The 20,666-nt window shown below is 40.2% G+C and overlaps 1 protein-coding gene across 2 annotated transcripts in view; it reads right to left on the minus strand.

Annotated features, from left to right (window-relative positions):
* Positions 1 to 5,163: 5,163 nt before the first annotated feature.
* RAD51 (RAD51 recombinase) overlaps positions 5,164 to 20,666 on the minus strand; it is a 32,001-nt gene continuing 16,498 nt past the window's right edge. For both annotated transcript variants that reach the window (XM_075843419.1, XM_075843418.1), the window contains 7 exons: positions 13,789 to 13,906; positions 13,581 to 13,672; positions 7,388 to 7,482; positions 7,191 to 7,304; positions 6,296 to 6,425; positions 6,016 to 6,137; positions 5,164 to 5,755 (listed from right to left, as the gene is read on the minus strand). In XM_075843419.1, coding sequence (XP_075699534.1) covers positions 5,632 to 5,755; positions 6,016 to 6,137; positions 6,296 to 6,425; positions 7,191 to 7,304; positions 7,388 to 7,482; positions 13,581 to 13,672; positions 13,789 to 13,906 — 795 coding nt within the window. In that variant the 3' untranslated portion in view covers positions 5,164 to 5,631. The remainder of the gene's footprint in view (positions 5,756 to 6,015; positions 6,138 to 6,295; positions 6,426 to 7,190; positions 7,305 to 7,387; positions 7,483 to 13,580; positions 13,673 to 13,788; positions 13,907 to 20,666) is intronic.

Here is a 20,666-nt window from a genome sequence, read left to right on the forward strand (position 1 = left end):
AATTTTTTCCCAAAGAGGTCATTTTAGCTAAAAACAAAACAACAACACAAGGAATAAAGAAGAAAAAGCCCCTATCATTTGTAAAGCAACTTTTCTGGAGTACAGAAATACCCCATATGTGGTCATAAACGGCTGTTTGGGCATACGGCAGGGCTCAGAAGAGAAGGAGCGCCATTTGGCTTTTGGAGTGCAGATTTTTCTGGATTGGTTTCTTGGCACCATGTCGCTTTTGCAAAGCCCCTAAGGTACCAGTACAGTGGAAACTACGTAAAAATGACCCCATTTGAGATACTATAGCCCTTGAGGAATTCATCTAGGGGTGTAGTGAGCATGTTAACCCCGCAGGTGTTTTCCAAAAATTTGTGTGCACTCGATGTTGCAGAGTGAAAATTGCAATTTTTCCATAAATATGCCAATACGTGGTTGCTCAGCTTGTGCCACCATGAAAAGACAGCTCTTTAAATATTATGCTGTGTTTCTTGGTTTTAGAAACACCCGACATGTGGCCCTAATCTTTTGCCTGGACATTCGACCAGGCTCAGGAGTGAAATAATACCAAGCGAAGTTGAGGCCTAATTTGGCGACTTACAAAGTATTGGTTCACAATTGCAGAGGCTCTGATGTGAAATAATAAAAGAAACCCCTGAGAACTGACCCAATTTTGGAAACTACACCCCTCAAGGCATTTAGTAAGGAGCATTTTCACCCCACAGGTCTTTTCCATAAGTGATCGCACTGCGGATGGTGCAAAGTACAAATTGAAATTTTTTCCTAGGTATGATCAGAAGGGAGGCAGCGCCATTTCGCATTTGGAGCTGGGATTTACTTAGTAGTAGTAGTAGTTTTATTTTGAGTATTACTGGTGTTTCAGTTGATAATGTGGGTCATATGTAAGCTGGGCAGAATACATAAGGGGCATAGTCAGGTGGTATAATAATGGGGTAAAAAAAGAATACCATAATCCATAGATGTGTTACACGCTGTGAAGCAATCCTTTATGCACAGGCCGGTGTCGCACTGATAAATGTCCTTTCTTATCCCCCTTTTGGTCCACACTCCGCACCTTTGCAGTTTGGGGAATTTTGTTGGGAAGTGTTGTCCTGGTATAATACGGGCACCCTCGCTTCTAGCAGATATGTTGGAGCCCTACCCTTCCTGGTTCCCTAATTTTATGGCCTTGAGTGATCGCCTCTTTTAAAACAGAGGAAATGCTCCCCTCAGTCTTGCACAACTGCATATTTTTTCTTTCCTGACTTATTGGAGCCTTAACTAATTTCTGGCAGAGTTTTTTTTTTATTTTTTATACAGCGTTCATCATGCGTTATAAATTACATGTTAACTTTATTCTGCCGGTCAGAATGTATTTTTTCTGTCGCCCTGATGTGAGAACCATAACTTAATTTTTTTGTCAACAGAGCTGTATGAGGGCTTGTTTTTTGCGAGATGAGCTATAGTTCATATAGGTACCATTTTTAGATACATGCGACTTTTTGATCACTTTGCCTTCCAAAAATTGGAATAGTGACCAAAACAAAGAAATTCTGGCATTAGTTCAGGGCGTTACGTTCGCGGCGATACCAAATATGTATGTGTGTGTATATATATATATATATATATATATATATATATATATAAAATCAATAATAAAGGACTTGATAAGGGAAGAAGAGCGAATGTGTTTTATTTTATTACTTGAAACATTTATTAGATCTGTCAGTCGTTGACTGACAGAAAGCATATTAGGCTCCGCCTCCGGGTGGTAGCTAATCTGCTTACGTAAATGGCAGACCAGGAGGCCATTGTTAGGCCTTCTAAGGGGTTAATGTCAGGAATCAGAGCTAGCTCTGGTTCCTGCCGTTACAGCAGGGCGTCAGCTGTAATATACTAGGAAGACCAGGAGGCCAGTATTAGGCCTCCAGTTGCCATTGCAGCCACCGAGACCCCGTCACTTTAGTGGCTGATGTGGCGATGAGCTTAAATGCAGCGATCGTTTTTTGACCGCTGCATTTAAGGCGTTAATGGCGGGGATCGGAGCTATAGTCGGTCCCCGCCATTACAGCAGGGTGTCCGCTGTAACATACAGCTGACACCCGGGGATGATGGCACGGACGCCGCTTCTAAGCCCGTGCCATCCATTTGTCGTAAGTATGTGACAAATTGCGGGAAGCAATAGCTTTTCCATGACATATACTTACAACAAATGTTGGGAAGGGGTTAAGAGATTTCTTTGAATGTCCCTTCTCATTTTTTTTATAGAAACTAAGGGATGTTAACATAGCTAAGAAGTTAAGACAAAACCTGGTACTCCAAATATAAATGGTTGGCCAATAGCAACAACCTCATAGTCTATATCACAAAACAAAAAATATCCGTACACGCCTTGATTTAGGAGCTGTACCGTTTTGGCACCTGATCCAATTTTAAAATAAATGTAACCAAAGCAGATGCAGTTGTATGGGATTAGAAAAAAGTGTGGTTTTATTTTTCCAGAAACAGCAGCACTCTTGTGTATTGGGTTGAGCTCCCTGACAGTTGCTGTAGTGCAGGGGTCTCAGCCCCTGAGGCTGTCATCTGCAGCCCACGGGACAGTCGGTAGTATAGGCTCTGCTGCGGGACTCTGGAATCCCCTGACATCGCTGTCCATATATGGATAGCGATGTCTGGTGCTTCCCCAGAGCCCCAGGCACAGCGCTAGTATAGGCTCTGCTCCGGGACTCTGGGGAAGCCTCTGACATCACTGTCCATACACGGACAGTGGTGTCAGGAAATTCCCCAGAACCGGAGTCCCAGACTCCGGCTCTGGGGTTGCCCCCGACATCTCTGTCCATATATGGACAGTGATGGCAGGATCAGAGCTGGAATCGAAGGCAGCCCCTGACATCATTGTCCATGTATATATGCATCATTGTCACTGTGGCGGCATTTACGGGGGTTACCGTGGTGGCATCTTCCACCGGGGTCACCATGGCACGATCTAAAAAGGGGCTGCCTAATCTTGACATTCGTGTGTCTGCCAAACGCTGCCAACTGAGACGCCGGACTGCATTTAGCGACACAAACTGGATTGTTAAAATAAGCAAGTGGAGAAAACGTGCAAATTTGTTACGTTTAAACCTAGCGGTATTATTATAGTTAGCGTTATAGTAATGTAATATTATTATAGTAATGTATTAGTATTATAGTAATGTAGTATTAGTATTAGAGTAATGTAGTATTAGTATTATAGTAATGTAGTAGTATTATAGTAATGTAGTATTAGTATTATAGTAATGTAGTATTATAGTAATGTAGTATTGTTATAGTAATGTAGTAGTATTATAGTAATGCAGTATTGTTATAGTAATGTAGTAGTATTATAGTAATGTAGTATTGTTATAGTAATGTAGTAGTATTATAGTAATGTAGTAGTATTATAGTAATGTAGTAGTATTATAGTAATGTAGTAGTATTATAGTAATGTATTAGTATTATAGTAATGTAGTATTAGTATTATAGTAATGTAGTAGTATTATAGTAATGCAGTATTGTTATAGTAATGTAGTAGTATTATAGTAATGTAGTATTGTTATAGTAATGTAGTAGTATTATAGTAATGTAGTAGTATTATAGTAATGTAGTAGTATTATAGTAATGTAGTATTATAGTAATGTAGTATTGTTATAGTAATGTAGTATTGTTATAGTAATGTAGTATTGTTATAGTAATGTAGTAGTATTATAGTAATGTAGTATTATTATAGTACTGTAGTATTATAGTAATGTAGTAGTATTATAGTAATGTAGTAGTATTATAGTAATGTAGTAGTATTATAGTAATGTAGTATTGTTATAGTAATGTAGTATTGTTATAGTAATGTAGTAGTGTTATAGTAATGTAGTAGTATTATTATAGTAATGTAGTAGTATTATTATAGTAATGTAGTAGTATTATAGTAATGTAGTAGTATTATAGTAATGTAGTAGTATTATAGTAATGTAGTAGTATTATAGTAATGTAGTATTGTTATAGTAATGTAGTATTATAGTAATGTAGTATTATAGTGATGTAGTAGTATAGTAATGTAGTATTGTTATAGTAATGTAGTATTGTTATAGTAATGTAGTATTGTTATAGTAATGTAGTATTATAGTGATGTAGTAGTATAGTAATGTAGTATTGTTATAGTAATGTAGTATTGTTATAGTAATGTAGTATTGTTATAGTAATGTAGTATTATAGTGATGTAGTAGTATAGTAATGTAGTATTATTATAGTAATGTAGTATTGTTATAGTAATGTAGTAGTATTATAGTAATGTAGTAGTATTATAGTAATGTAGTAGTATTATAGTAATGTAGTATTGTTATAGTAATGTAGTATTGTTATAGTAATGTAGTAGTATTATAGTAATGTAGTAGTATTATAGTAATGTAGTAGTATTATAGTAATGTAGTATTGTTATAGTAATGTAGTAGTATTATAGTAATGTAGTATTATAGTAATGTAGTAGTATTATAGTAATGTAGTAGTATTATAGTGTAGTGTTATAGTAATGTAGTAGTATTATAGTGTAGCATTATAGTAATGTAGTATTATAGTAATGTAGTATTATAGTGTAGCATTATAGTAATGTAGTATTATAGCAGTGTAATAGAATTATAGTAATGTAGTAATTTTGTATTGTATCAAATTTGAAAGTAACTTCAAATTTTTTCTATATGTGGCCCACCTACCCGGCCGAATGTGAGACCCCTGCTGTAGTGGCTCATTTCAGTGCCTTATAATTGATCATGGAGGCTGCTGCAAATAACGGGTCAAGGTGACACAGGATCTCTGCGCTGTATCTCTACCTGCCCTTCAGTGGCTCTGGAATATTCACACGCATGTGAGGCAAAGGCCAAATGCAATAAAACACCACGAGCACGCAGCATTTTTGGAAAACTGCTACAAAAATGGGGAGAAAAAAAACCCAACTGAAAAAACCTTACTAACAACGTACCGCAATGCCTCATCCAGTTTAAAATAAGGGCTCTTTAGGGTTGGCACAATTTTACAACCCCTTGTTCCTTGGAAGCCTCAGGTCTGGCTCTTCGTCTTAAAATTACGCATGGTTCCTCTTTACGGTTTCCACAGCGACACTACATCTTATAGTAAATGTACGGACGTATACAAAATCTATTCGTGTTTAGGCACAAACTGAAACGATTGTGTAGTAGTTTATTTTCAAATCATATTTCAATATATACACGTATAACATACAAACCAACTAATACTTATACAAGATAAAACACATGTACATTTATTTTACAACTCCTGGAATAGGAGGTTTGGGCGACGTGGCGTTTTGTATTTAGCAGGTTATATTGTTAGATCATTTCACTCAAATTGTGATGCCTTTAGTTTGTACATAACAAACAAATTGCTTAATAAAGTGTAAGGAGAATCGATGGCTTTTTGGAGAAAAAAATAAAAAAATAAAAAAATAAAAAAGGGGAACATGGAGCAATGAACTTCAGATCCTTGGAAATGATCTTCTGAAGTCGGAGAATATTGTGGATTTACAGTTTCTAAGCCTGGTAACATTCACCATCAAGGTTAATATGACCTATCTTTACCCTTCCTTGGTACCAGCTGCTGACTCCGGGCTTGTGTTCAGTCCTTGGCATCACCTACCCCATCAGCATTTATTGCAAACATAGCCTCAGCCTCCGGCAAACAAGGCGAGTCATAGATCTTGCAGATCCGGGTTTCTCCTCTACCCTTTCGTAAGTACAGTCTATGGGAAAAAAATAAGCCAGTTATTTTAACAGCTCCAGGTGTAAATCTTGCAAACCCAAAACCACCCAGTTTATAGGTGTCACTGAACTTAGGACAATGGAATTTTAGAAGTTTTCCGTTGAAACCCTGGTCTGTGTCGAGGACACCCACTATTACCATATTCAATCCAGTTGCCGACTATACAGCATAACATACTATGTAATATAAAGAATTAGTGGGGACTATTAGGTGCCAGTTATACAACACATACTCGCTCACCTTGTTGTGGATGCGTGGGCGATGATGTTTCCTCCTATGGGTTTTTTAGGATCAGCAGCAAACATGGCGGCTCCATCTACCTGAGCTACTACCTGGTTGGTAATCACAACAGCTACACCGAACTGAAAATATTAAGCAGATATTAGAGGGAGTTACAAAACTAAATAAAAAGGGTAAAAAAAAACAAAAGAAGTGGGTAACGCAGGCATTATAACCAAATCTTCACAAGTAAAAAATATTTGCATATTTAAAAAGTCTGCCCTGGAGCGCACAGTCATACCTCATCTGCAAGTCGCAGCAACATCCTCAGAAAACGAGCCAAGTGCATCTGACGTGCAGACAATTCCCCTCTGCCCGAGTAATCTGTTCTGTATAGAGCTGTAGCGCTATCCACTATAAGAAGGGCATACCTAAAAGCAACACAACATGGAAATATTGGTGGCCAGTAAACGAAGCAGCGCTCAATGTGAAGCTCCAGCTGCAAAAGCAAAACAAGATCTTCAGGTTTATGGAAAAAATAAAATAAAAATATATATTAGTTTGCCTGTTTCCCATTGAAAACGCTGAGTTAGGCCCGATTCAGACAGTTCTTTGCCGCAAAAAACGTCCGAAATAGACTCCCATTCATTTCAATGGGAGGTGAAAAAAAACACGAGCGAAAAAGCAGCAACATAGCTATCTTGAGGCGTTTTCCACCTCAAAAAACCCCATTGAAATCAATGGGAGACGGAAATAAACGCTTTTTTGGCCGCATTTTTCGGCAAAAAATACTCATGGTTATTTCATCTTTCTGTTGGAGATCGCTAAAAACAAAAAAAAAAAAATCCAAAAAAAAATCACGGCAACACGTGTGTGGTGCAAAACCACAAAAAAAAACAAAAAAAAGATTTTTCCAGGCAGTTTTCTGCCTGCAAAAAAAAAAACTGTGTGAATAGGGCCTTAGTCTTGCAATTACCCTGCAATTTTACCCAAGTCGAGATGCCCCCCCTGTAGTAATAGTCGGTCTGGCAAAATCATTGCTTTTAAAACATGGCTGCAATACCTTCACTATTTTATAGATCCAACTAGCAAAAGCGGCTGATGTAGGAAAACACTGTATACAAAGCTAGAACCGTTCTCAGAAACATGGCTCATGTTCTCATATAGGAGCAAAGATCGGGTTTAATTCTGATTACCTAGATTCTGCCATCATGGCGGAAGCCTGGTATAAAAGCTGCGTCTGGTGGTCCGTGTTGAAGGCGCGTGCATAAGCCACATTGTCCAGAACATCACTGCCCGACAAGCCATACCTAAAATGGAAAACAATCGCAGATGCACCAAAATCTGTTTTGTGGAGAGTCAGATTTAGAATACAACAAAATGTGAGTCCAACCTTTCCGCAACAGCAAGCAGCCTTTCTGGTCTGAAGGTACCCTCTGTATCTATGTACATCGCTTTCCCTTCACCGCCACCTCTATCAATGGGAAGCTGAAAATGCAGAAAAGCTCAAACCAAGACCAACAAGAAAAAACATTGACCTATTGACATAAGACCTTGGAGATTCAGGGGACTGGATTCATATTACACGAATCTAAGACATACCAATAAGGCTCTGTTCATATCTAAGTTGGGCTCCCGTTCTGATGTTCCGTCGGTGCTCTCCGTCAGAACGGGACCCTGAGCAGACAAACGGACACCGACAAAAACAAGAGGTTTACACCTTAACCCCTTCCCTCTTTGGCCACTTTTGACCTTCCTGACAGAGCCTCATTTTTCAAATCTGACATGTTTCAATTTATGTGGTAATAACTCCGGAATGCTTTTACCTATCCAAGCGATTCTGAGATTGTTTTCTCGTGACACATTGGACTTTATGTTACTGGCAAAATTTGCCCGATACATTCAGTATTTATTGTGAAAAACACCAAAATTTAGCGAAAAATTGCAAAAATTAACATTTTTCTCAATTTAAATGCATCTGCTTGTAAGACAGGCAGTTATACCACACAAAAATGTTGCTAACTAACATCCCCCATATGTCTACTTTAGATTGGCATCGTTTTTTGATCATCATTTTATTTTTCTAGGACGTTACAAGGCTTAGAACTTTAGCAGCAATTTCTCACATTTTCAAGAAAATTTCAAAATGCTATTTTTACAGGGGCCAGTTCAGTTGTGAAGTGGCTTTGAGGTCCTTAGATATTAGAAACCGCCAATAAGTCACCCCATTTTAAAAACTGCACCCCTCAAAGTATTCAAAACAGCATTTAGAAAGTTTCTTAACCCTTTAGACATTGCGCAGGAATTAAGGCAAAGTAGAGGTGAAATTTACAAAGTTCATTATTTTTTTCCAGAAATTCATTTTGAATCCATTTTTTTTGTACCACAGAAGGTTTTACCCAAGAAATGCAACTCAATATTTATTGCCCAGGTTCTGCAGTTTTAGGAAATATCCCACATGTGGCCGTAGCGTGCTACTGGACTGAAGCACCGGCCTCAGAAGCAAAGGAGCACCTAGTGGATTTTGGGCCTCCTTTTTATTAGAATATATTTTAGGCACCATGTCAGCTTTGAACAGGTCTAGGGGAACTAAAACAGTGGAAACCCCCCAAAAGTGACCCCATTTGGGAAACTACACCCCTCGAAGAATTTATCTAGGGGTGTAGCAAGCATTTTGACCGGCCAGTTTTTTTGCAAAAATTTTTGGAACTAGGCCATGAAAATGAAAATCTACATTTTTTCAAATAAAATGTAGGTTTAGCTAATTTTTTTTCATTTCCAAAAGAACTAAAGTAGAAAAAGCACCACAGCATTTGTAGAGCAATTTCTCCCGAGTAAAACAGTACCCCACATGTGGTAATAAACGGTTGTTTGGACACACGGCAGGGCTTAGAATGGAAAGTGCGCCATTTGGCTCTTGGAGCTCAAATTTAGCAGAAATGGTTTGCGGAGGCCATGTCACATTTGCAAAGCCCCTGAGGTGACAAAACAGTGGAAACCCCCAACAAGTGACCCCATTTTGGAAACTATACCCCTCGAGGAATTTATCTAGGGGTGTAGCAAGCATTTTGACCGGCCAGTTTTTTTGCAAAAATTTTTGGAACTAGGTCATGAAAATGATAATCTACATTTTTTCAAATAAAATGTAGGTTTAGCTAATTTTTTTTCATTTCCAAGAGAACTAAAGTAGAAAAAGCACCACAACATTTGTAGAGCAATTTCTCCCGAGTAAAACAATACCCCACATGTGGTAATAAACAGTTGTTTGGACACACGGCAGGGCTTAGAAGGGAAAGAGCGCCATTTGGCTCTTGGAGCTCAAATTTAGCAGGAATGGTTTGCGGAGGCCATGTCGCATTTGCAAAGCCCCAGAGGTGACAAAACAGTGGAAACCCCCAACAAGTGACCCCATTTTGGAAACTATACCCTTTGAGGAAATTATCTAGGGTATAGTGAGCATTTTGACCCCACAGGTTTTTTGCAGAAATTTTTGCAAGTAGGCTGTGAAAATGAAAATCTACATTTTTTCAAATAAAATGTAGGTTTAGCTAATTTTTTTTCATTTCCACAAGGACTAAAGGAGAAAAAGCACCATAAAATTTGTAAAGAAATTTCTCCCGAGTAAAACAATACCCCACATGTGGTAATAAACGGCTGTTTGGACACACGGCGAGGCTGAGAAGGGAAAGTGCGCCATTTGGCTTTTGGAACTCAAATTTAGCAGGAATGGTTTGCGGAGGCCATGTCGCATTTGCAAAGCTCCTGAGGGGACAAAACAGTGGAAACCCCCAACAAGTGACCCCATTTTGGAAACTACACCCCATGAGGGAATTATCTAGGGGTAGAGTGAGCAGTTTTACCCCACAGGTTTTTTACAGAACTTATTGTAACTAGGCCGTAAAAATGAAAATCTACATTTTTTCAAAGAAAATGTAGGTTTAGGTATTTTTTTTTCATTTCCACAAGGACTGAAGGAGAAAAAGCACCACAACATTTGTAAAGCAACTTCTCCCGAGTAAAATAATACCCCACATGTGGTCACAAACATCTGTTTGGACACACGGTAGGGCTCAGAATGGAAGGAGCACCATTTGGATTTTGGAATGGTTTCTGGGTGTCATGTCATATTTGCTGAGCCCCTGTAGTACTAGTACAGTGGAAACACCCCAAAAGTGACACCATTTGGGAAACTGCACCCCCTGAGGAATCATCTAGGGGTATAGTGAAAATTTTGATCCCAAAGGTTTTTTGATGAATTAATTAGAATTAAGCCATGAAAATGAAAAATATTTTTTTTTTCCAACAAGATGTAGTTTTAGATACACATTTTTCATTTTTACAAGGAATAGAGAAGAAAAAGCACCCCAACATTTGTAAAGTAATTTCTCCCGAGTACGGTAACACCCCATATGTGGTTATAATCGACTGTTTACATATATGGGAGAATTCAGAAGAAAAGGAGCGGTATTTATCTTTTGGAGCGTAGATTTTGCTGGAATGGGTTGCGGATGCCATGTTGCATTTGCAAAACCCCTGATGTACCAAACAAAAGTGACCCCGTTTTAGAAACTACACCCCTAAAGGCATTTATCAAGGGATGTAGTGACAATTTAGACTCCGCAGGTGTTTTTCAGAAATGAATACGCAGTGGATGGTGCAAAGTGAAAATTGCAATTTCTCCACTGATCTGCCCATTCACCGCACAAGATGTTGTGCCCCTAGAGAATCTTACCCCATAAATTGTTAAGCGGGTTCTCCCGGGCATGGTAATGCCTTACTTGTGGCCATAAATTGCTGTTTGGGCACACTGTAGGGCTAAGAAGGGAAAGACCGCCATTTTGAGCATGGATTTTGCTTGGTAATAGTTCTGTTTGGGGTTTTGCTGGTATTTCAGCTTATAATGTGGTGGCATATGTAATCTGTGCGGAGTACATCAGGGTATATGTAATCTGTGCGGAGTACATCAGGGCATAATAAGAGGGTATAATAATGGGGTAAATAATACAATTCTCCATAGATGTGGGTTACGCTGTGGAGCGATCCGTTATGCACAGGCCAGTGTCGCACTGATAAACGGTTTTCTTTCTTATCCCCCTTTTGTAAGGATCTGCACCTTTTGGGGACATTTTCTCCTTCGTAGTTTGGGAAATATTGCTGGGAAAGTTTTGCGCTGGTATAATACGGGCGCCCTCGCTTCCAGCGGATGTGCTATGTCCATTCCCTTTCCTAGTTCCTAAATACTATGGCCCTGAAACTGAAGGAATGTTCCCCTCCGGCCTGCGCATTGAGATGTTATTTCATCACCGCATTACTAGTGCCGTAACTTTTTTGTTTTTCAGTTGATTGAGCGGTGTGCGGGCTTGTTTTTTGCGAGACGGGCTGTAGATTTTATTGGTACCATTTTAGAACACATACGACTTTTTGATCACTTTTTATTTCATTTTTTGGTAAAGGAAATTACCAAAAACAAGCAATTCTGGAATAGTTTTTTATTGGTTTTTTTTATCGGCATCCACAGTGCGCCCTAGATTACATGTTAGCTTTATTCTGCGGGTCGATACGATTACGGCGATACCAAATTTATATAGTTTTTTTTATGTATTGCAGCTTTTGCACAATAAAATCACTTTTTTTATAAAATCATTTGTTTTCTCTGTCGACATTCTAAGACCCATAACTTTATTATTTTTGCGTGCACAAAGCGGTGTCAGGGATTATTTTTTGCGGCACGGATTGGCGTTTTTTATTAGTACTATTTTGGAGTAAATGTGACTTTTTGATCACTTTTTATAGCATTTTTTGGAAGGAGATGTGACCTAAAAACAAAGATTCTGGCGCTGTTTTTCATGTTTTTTTTTTACCGCGTTCACCGTGCGGGATAAATTACATAATAGTTTTGTAGTTTGGGTCGTTACGGACGCGGCGATACCAATTATGTATAGTTTTTTTTATTTTTACGGTTTTTCCCATAATAAAAGACTTACTATGGGAAAAAAGTCAGTTTAGCTTTATTTTTATTTGAAATGTGTGTGTTTTTATTGTTTTACCACATTTTTATTTACTTTTTTTTACTTTTTTTACTTGTCCCACTAGGGGACATGAGGGCCTGATGCCCCGATCGCTACTCTAATACACTGCACTACATACGTAGTGCAGTGTATTAGCGCTGTCAGTTATTCACTGACAGCAAGCCTATGAGGACTCGCCGCAGGCGGGTCCTCATCGGCTCCCGTACAAGGCAGACTCGGACGCCATTTTCTGGCGTCCGATTGCCACAGCAACCCAGCGATTGCATCACTGGGTTGCCGATCGGGTGAAAACCTATCAGATGCTGCGCTCTATTGAGCGCAGCATCTGAGGGGTTAATCTGCCGGATCGGAGAGTAGCTCCGGTCCTGGCAGTTACAGGAGGGTGCCAGCTGTATAATACAGCTGTCACCCCGCGGTGATGGTGCCGGCTCTGCTTCTGAGCCCGCACCATCACTGCGCCGTATATATACGGCGCTTTGCGGGAACCACCTCCCGACAGCGCCGTATATATACGGCGTATGTCGGGAAGGGGTTAATCACCATTGATTTCAGTGGTGACGGAGCCGGTGCCCCTGGTATCCGTTTGTCTCTTCGGTGCACCGGATCAGTCGTTTTGCTGGATGCAATAGCGTAGTTGGAAACCTCCGACGGAACGTCACAACGGGACCCCAACGCAGATGTGAACAGAGCCTAATACAGTCGCAATGCAGCACATATTCGGTCAACACAAGAATCTAGTAAACAAACTTGGTTATGCTATTCTAGATGAGTGGATACAAAATTTAGCAAGAATAAGGGCTCTTGCACATGCCGTATTATGGCTCCATTTTGTTCAGAGTCGTAATAGGGCAGTCATAAAGGTGATATAGGCCTCTACTGTACCGCTGTATGCCTCAGAAGTTTAATTCCGTAAGTATCCAATAGAATAGAAATCACGGCATGCTCCGTTAGACTCTGGATGTATGAACATATTCTTCCTTAGAAGAGCTGCTACTAAGAAAGCATATCTCCGTACATACGGCACTCCACGGATCCCATAGGGCCTCATATTTGGGAGTCATACGGCCTCTGTACATTGCTGTGTGAATGAGCCCCGAGACAAGACTCAGGAAGAGAAGGTCAATGTCAATGGAGGCATGCAGACACAAGAATGAGAGGTGAGCAGAATTATTTTTTTTGTTGTTGTAGACTATAGCAGGTCATGGACACTTATAAGTAGGACTGCCCAAAACCATACAAATATGTTAGAGAATTAAAAAGGGGATGACTCGTGAAGACAACCTATTTTCAAAAAGAAGCCAGGGGAAGCTCTGGTCAGCTTACACAATTATGAATGGCCAGACATGTAATGCAAGAAGGTGCTCTCCGTTTTGGAACAGAGAGGGTCCCAAGCGGGGGACACCGCTCTATGACATCCGAATACCCTAATAGGATGGCACAACCCCTTTAAATGCATAAAAGTTTCATGACTTGGTAATAGACTTGGGAACATGGCCGTGACCATAACAAAATCATTCGCATATAAATAAGGAAAAAGTGTCACACGCCAATGCATACCTGACAGGTGACGGCTAGAGTGTGACACAACTGCGTCTTCCCGGTTCGAAACTCTCCAAACATTTCAGTAATTGATCCGGTTTCGATACCCCCTACAGAAAACCATTACAAAAACACTGACAATTAAAACAAAGGAATGTGATTTGGAAATGCGGTCAATTGTATGAAGTGAATCAAGTAGATCGCAAATGAAGAAAACGGAACGCACCTTGCAACAACTTGTCCAATTCTTTTGAGCCTGTGGAAATCTGTATGATCTCAGAACGTCTCTGGTGGAACTCTGTTGCGGTTGTAAATCCCATGGGAACAAGTTTTGCAGCCTCTGCCTGGAAGACAACAGGAGACATGTTTATTGAACTATATTACAACGAACATTGGGGCAGAGGTACTACCGTGTCTGGGTCTAGAAAGTGTAGAAAAATGCAAAGGCTTGGTTTTGCAGTAAAGGGTGCGTGGATTAAAATGTGCTCCATAAATGCTAAAAAACTGGCATAAGATTCTGGCGCAAAATAAGCCAGCTCAAAAGTGTTGTAAAGGAAGAGAATGGCGTCTAACAGGTCATACAATATGCGCCAAAATGATCACGCAGCACGCACAATTTTCAAAGCCACAGCATGCTCATTCTGTTGCGGATGTGGACCGCGGATTTCATCCTTTTAATGTAGAAGGGGTTAAATCGGCAGCAAATCCACCGTAACACGCGCAGATTCTATTGCAGATTCGGTGCAGAATAATCTGCAGCAAACCTGCCAAGTGTGTGGATTCCCCTAGGCTGGAATCGCACATGCAATTTATGGTGCATTTCAGCCAAACACAGCAGTGGATACAAAAGAGAGAAGCGTTGTGTTTCCTTTATACATTTTACTTCTCTTTAGAGCTACTTCGTTTGGCACAAAAAAACTTCAGGTGTGATTCAAGCCTTCAGCTACCGGGGAAACTTTGCATTACATGATTATGTTCTTAAGGTAAAGAACTGAAAAATACTGACTACATTAAAAGGGTTAAGGGTATGTTCACACGGCTTATTTACGGACGTAATTCGGGCGTTTTACGCCTCGATTTACGTCCGAAAATGCGGCTTGATAGCGTTGGCAAACATCTGCCCATTCATTAGAATGGGTCTTACGATGTTCTGTGCACACTGTCATTTTTTTTACGCCCCTCTGTCAAAAGGCGGGGCGTAAAAAATACGCCCGCGTCAAAGTGCCCGTCGCTTCTCCAGACGTAAATGGAGCAAAAAGCGCCTCAACATGCCATTACGGAGCGGTTTTTTCCTGAAAACAGCCCCGTAATTTCAGCCGTTACAGACGCTGCCATGAGAACATACCCCAACTATACTTTTAAAAAAAACTTTTCACTTCTCATAGTGACCTGTCAAGTTGTGATTAATGGGGTTCCGAGCACAGAGACCCCTACTGATCGCTAAAACCATACGGTGGAAACACTTGGGTGAGCGCTGTGCCGCTTCGCTTCTGATCTGCTTTCCAAAGCTGAGCAAGTAGAAAACGGGCTCAGACTGAGGAAAGCAAATCAGAAGCGAAGCGGCACAGTGGTTGCCCGAGCGCTTACGCCGCTTTGTTTTAGCAATCTGTTGGGGGTCTTATTGCTCCACCCCCCTACGGATCAAAATTTTTGACTTGTCAGTGATACTTCAGAAGTTTTTCCCAAAAAGTTTAGTTACCCATTTAATGGGTTGCTTTACCACAGACATTTATTGTCTATAAAGGTTTAAATCGCTGTGGGTCCCATGGGTGGTGACCCCACCTGGTGAGGCAGGCCATTAGTCGCCGAATCCAGGCTGTGAATGGGTGCACAAAAGGGCAGGACGTGAACTTCCGTAACTCCCATGGAAGTGAGCTACTTAAAATCTTAGTCATTCAGCTAGTGCGGTATCCTAGGAGCATGATCTAAAGATATTTAGATTGGAAAAAAATTGCCCTTAGTCTCCCATGACTGATGTGGGATTAAAAGTCCAGCTCAAACCAATTGTCCAGGTACTGAACAAACAAGGAAATTCTGCAGAATGGACACATGGAGGCATTTCAATACATTAATTCAGATATCAAATTTTGCCTACCACTTTTCAGACAAGAAAAAAAACCAACTTCATTTTCTCCCTTTAGGCCCTGTTCAGTTTTTTGTTGCATTTTATGGAAAAAAAAATTCACGTGGAAACCGCACCAGCAAACACTTCCCATTGATGCCAATGGGAGGCAGGAGGCATTAACCCCTTCGATGCAGCGATCCATTGTGATTGCTGCATCCTAGAGATTTGTAGCAAATCGGCAGCCTTGCCATGCGATGGCAAGGCTGGCGACTGTTACTATGGCAACAGGAGCCCTAACAATGGACTCCTGTCTGCCATTACGTAAGCTGATTAGGCCCCGCCCAGAGGCGGAGCCTGATCGGCTTCCTGTCAGTGAACAACTGACAGTTCCAATACATTGCACTACATAGGTAGTGCAATGTATTAGAACATCAAACAAACAGTTGAACATTCAAGTTCCCTAGTGGGACTAAATAAAAGTGTAAAGAAAAGTGTAAAAAAAAGTAAAAATAAAAGTTGTAAAAAAATACAATAAAAGTTTCAAATAATAACACAAAACACAATCACCCTTTTTCCTTTATCAAGTCATTTATTATTGAAAAAAATAATAAAGCCATACATATTTGGTATCGCTGCGACCGTAACGACCTTAACTATAAAAATATTATGTTATTTATTCCGCACAGTGAACGCCGGAAATAAAAAGTGATCAAAAAGTCGCATGTACCTAAAAATGGTACCTATAAAAACTATAACTCGTCTCGCTAAAAACAAGCCCTCATACAGATCCGTCGACTAAAAAATTAAAACCATTATGGCTCTCACAACTTGGCGACAGAAAAAATCCATTCTCTTTACAAAATTAATTTTATTGTGCAAAAAGTTTTAAAACATAAAAAGTGCTATAAATTAGGTATCGCCAGAATCGGACTGACCCGCAGAATAAAGGTAACGTGTAATTTATAACGCATGGTGAACGCTGTATAAAAAGAATTAAAAAAATATGCCAGAACTGCTGTTCTTTGGTCACGTTGCCTCCAAAAAAAAGGATAACAAGTGATCAAAAAGTCGTATGTACCCCAAAATGGTACCAATAAAAACTCCAGCTCGTCCCGCAAAAACAACAGCCCTCATACCACTACGTCTATGAAAAAATAAAATTAGTTAAGGCTCCAATAAGCCAGGAAATAAAAATATGCAGTTGTGCCGGCCCGAGGGGAACGTTTCTTCTGTTTCAAGTGGCGAATTATCAAGGCCCCTAAAATTAAGGAACCAGGAAGGGAGGGCTCCAACATATCTGCTGAAAGCGAGGGTGCCCGTATTATACCAGGACAACACTTCCCAGCTAAATTCCTGAAACTGCAAAGATCCCGAGTGTGGACCAAAAGAGGAATAAGTAAGGACCATTTATTAGTGCGACACCGGCCTGTGTAGAAAGGATTGTGTCACAGCATAACACACATCTATGGATCACTTTATTGTTTTTTCTTACCCCATTATTATACCACCTGACTATGCCCCTTATATACTCCGCCCGGCTTACATGTACCCCCACATTATAAACGGAAACACCAGTATGACTCCAAACAAAAACTACTACAAGCAAAATCCACACTCCAAAAGCCAAATGCGGCTACCTCCCTTCTGAACCCTACAGTGTGCCCAAACAGCAGTTTACTTCCACATATATGGCATCGCCATACCCGGGAGAACCCTTTTAACAATTTTTGGGGTGTGTGTGTCTCCAGTGGCACAAGCTGGGCGCCACATATTGGCATATCTATGGAAAAAATCCCATTTTCACTCTGCAACATCGAGTGCACACCAATTTCTGCCAGCACAGTACACCCCTAGGTGAATACCTTGAGGGGTGTAGTTTCCAAAATGGGGTCACTTCTGGGGGGGATCCACTGTTTTGGTCCCACAGGGACTTTGCAAATTCGACATAGTGTCCAGAAACCAATACAGCAAAATCTGTACTCCAAAAGCCAAATGGCGCTCCTTCCCTTCTGAGCCCTACTCTGTGCCCAAACAGCAGTTAATGACCACATATGTGGTATTGCCGTACACAGGAGAAGTTGCTTTACAAGTGTTGGGGTGCTTTTTTTCATTTATTTGTTGAGAAAATGAAACATTTTCAGCTAAAACTACGTCTTATTGAAGAAAAAGGATTTTTTTTTTTTTTCACTGCCCAATTCTAATAAAATCTCTGAAACATCTGTGGGTCAAAATGCTCACTACACCCCTAGATGAATTCCTCAAGGGGTGTAGTTTCCTAAATGGAGTCACTTTCTTGGTGAATTCACTGTTTTGGTCCCTTAGGAGCTTTGCAAATGTGACATGGCCTCTGCAAACCATTCCTGCTAAATTTGAGCTCCAAAAGGCCAAATGGCGCTCTTTCCCTTCTAAGCCCTGCCGTATGTCCAAGCAGCCTTTTATGACCACATGCGGGGTATTGTTTTACTCGGGAGAAATTGCTTTACAAAAGTAGTGGTGCATTTTCTCCTTTCAGTCCTTGTGGAAATTAGAAAAAATTAGCTAAACCTACATTTTCTTTGAAAGAATGTAGTTTCATTTTCACGGCCTACTTCAAATAATTTCTGCAAAAAACCTGCGGGGTCAAAATGCTCACTATACCCTTAGATAATTTCCTCAAGGGGTATAGTTTCCAAAATCGGGTCACTTTTGGGAGATTTCCACTGTTTTGGCGCCGCAAGAGTCTTTCAGACCCGACATGGAGCCTAAAATATTTTCTAATAAAAAGGAGGCCCCAAAATCCTCTAATGGCTTTGTTTGAGGCCTGTGTTTCAGTCAATAAGTGCACTAGGGCCACATGTGGGGTATTTCGAAAAACTGCAGAATCTTGCCAATAGATATTGAGTTGCGTTTCTCTGGTAAAACTTTGTGCTACAAAAAATATAGATGAAAAATAAATTTCTGCAACAAAAAAAAAAAAAAAGACATTTTAAAATGTCACATCTATTTTGCCTTAATTCCTGTGAAACATCTAAAAGGGTTAAGAAACTTTCTAAATGCTGTTTTGAATACTTTGAGGGGTGAAGTTTTTAAAATGGGGTGACTTAGAAGGTTTTTAATATATAAGGCCCTAAAATCCACTTCACATCTGAACTGGTCCCTGTAAAAATAGCCTTTTGAAATTTTCTTGAAAATGTGAGAAATTTCTGCTAAAGTTCTAATCCTTGTGATGTCATAGAAAAGTAAAAGGATGTTCTAAAAACGATGCCAATCTAAAGTAGACATATGGGGGATGTTAGTGTGGTATTACTATCTGTCTTACAAGCAGATACATATAAATTTAGAAAAATACTAATTTTTGCAATTTTTCGCTACATTTTGGTGTTTTTCACAATTAAATACTTAATGTATTGAGCAAATTTTGCCAGTAACATAAAGTCCAATGTGTCACGAGAAAACAATCTCAGAATCGCTTGGATAGGTAAAAGTATACCGAATTTATTACCACATAAAGTGAAACATGTCAGATTTGAAAAAATTGGCTGTGTCCTGAAGGCCAAAACAGGCTGTGTCCTTAAGGGGTTAAAGAGGGCCTCAGTCTACAGGCCGTCCTCAGAAACCTTTGAACCCGAGGTTGCTTGGATGCCCTAGCCTTAAATAGGGTGCTAAGAGAGGAAACCTGGACCCTCAATGTACTGGGCCTAAGATTTTTATTTAAAAACTTTCCTGTAAAAGTTCTAAAAATAAAAAGGGATATCTGGACCTCTAGAGATACTGACAGGTTTACCCATGAATTTACAGAAGGTTCTCCTGGTTCTAAGGTAAATCTCTGAGGTGACTTTTTTTCTACTGGCTAGTAGATTGACAATAACCTGATCAGACAGGCCTTTATTTTTTATTTTTACCAGATTCTGCCTCAAGAGCCATGCAGTTAGGCACAGGTTTTGTTTGTTTTTTTACCTCTGGGTGAAATACTGGGCCCTGGGACAGGAGAGTGACTCTCCAGAAGAACCCATGGGGTTGCTGGTGAAATTTTTCAAAGCCATAAAAACCAGACCCTTCTTGGCCAAAAACAAGCAATCAGAATTACTTTTGCAGAATCTGTCTGATCTTTTATGTGTTCTCGGAATCAACCGGAGATGGGGAAAGTCATACAACAGGCCTTTTTTTCGAAGAATGGGAGAAAGCATTCAACCCCTTTGGAAAATCCTGAGAAAGGGAAAAAAAACAAAAACTGTCCACCTTTCGAGAAGCAAACAGATCTACTCCCGGGACATTCCATAGGTTTGTAATCTGATTGAAAACTTCCCGATTCAGGCTCCACTCCCCCTAAAAGATATGACGGCTTAGGAAATCTGCCTTCTGGTTGTCTATTCCCCTGAGGTGAACAGCTGAGAGGGAACAGAGAGGATTCTGCTAACTACAATATTTTCAGAGACCGGGTTAACAGACTTAGGATTCTTGTACCGGCTTGTCCGTTTATGTATGCCACCACTGTGGAGTTGTCCGAATATAGGGCGATAGGGAAAATATCCTGATATCCTTGCATTTTAATAGACCTTCTTGGGCCTTCAGAGCTTCCCAAATTGCATTTAGTTCTCTTAGGTTTGACAAAGCTCTTGATAGAGAGATTCCAGGATACCTGGACCATGTTTTGACCGGAATGGGCTCCCCAGCCGGACTGACTGGCATCTGTGGTTAAAACTACTGGATGTTTCTGCGACCAATAGATTTTCTTCTAGTCTCCATTTTGTCCCGACAGAAGTTCTGAAGAGTTCTTAAGTGTGCCCGGTCCCATCTGACTGCTGGAATGGAGGATGTCAGTAACCTAAATACTGACATTATTTCCCTTATTGAAGCGGATGCCTGAAAAACAGAAGGAAGTGACCGGACTAGTGAGTCTCTCTTCTCTCTTGGTAGGAACGAAGCCTGATCCCGTGAATTCAAGAGAATCCCTAGAAAGACCTTTGATTTTTATGGTATCAGGTCTGACATTTCTAGGTTGATCAGCCAGCCCAGGGATGCCAAAAGTTGTTTTTTTGGTGGGAACTCAATCTGTTCCG

The sequence above is a fragment of the Rhinoderma darwinii genome, chromosome 12 (assembly GCF_050947455.1).
Source record: "Rhinoderma darwinii isolate aRhiDar2 chromosome 12, aRhiDar2.hap1, whole genome shotgun sequence".
Lineage (NCBI taxonomy): Eukaryota > Metazoa > Chordata > Amphibia > Anura > Rhinodermatidae > Rhinoderma > Rhinoderma darwinii.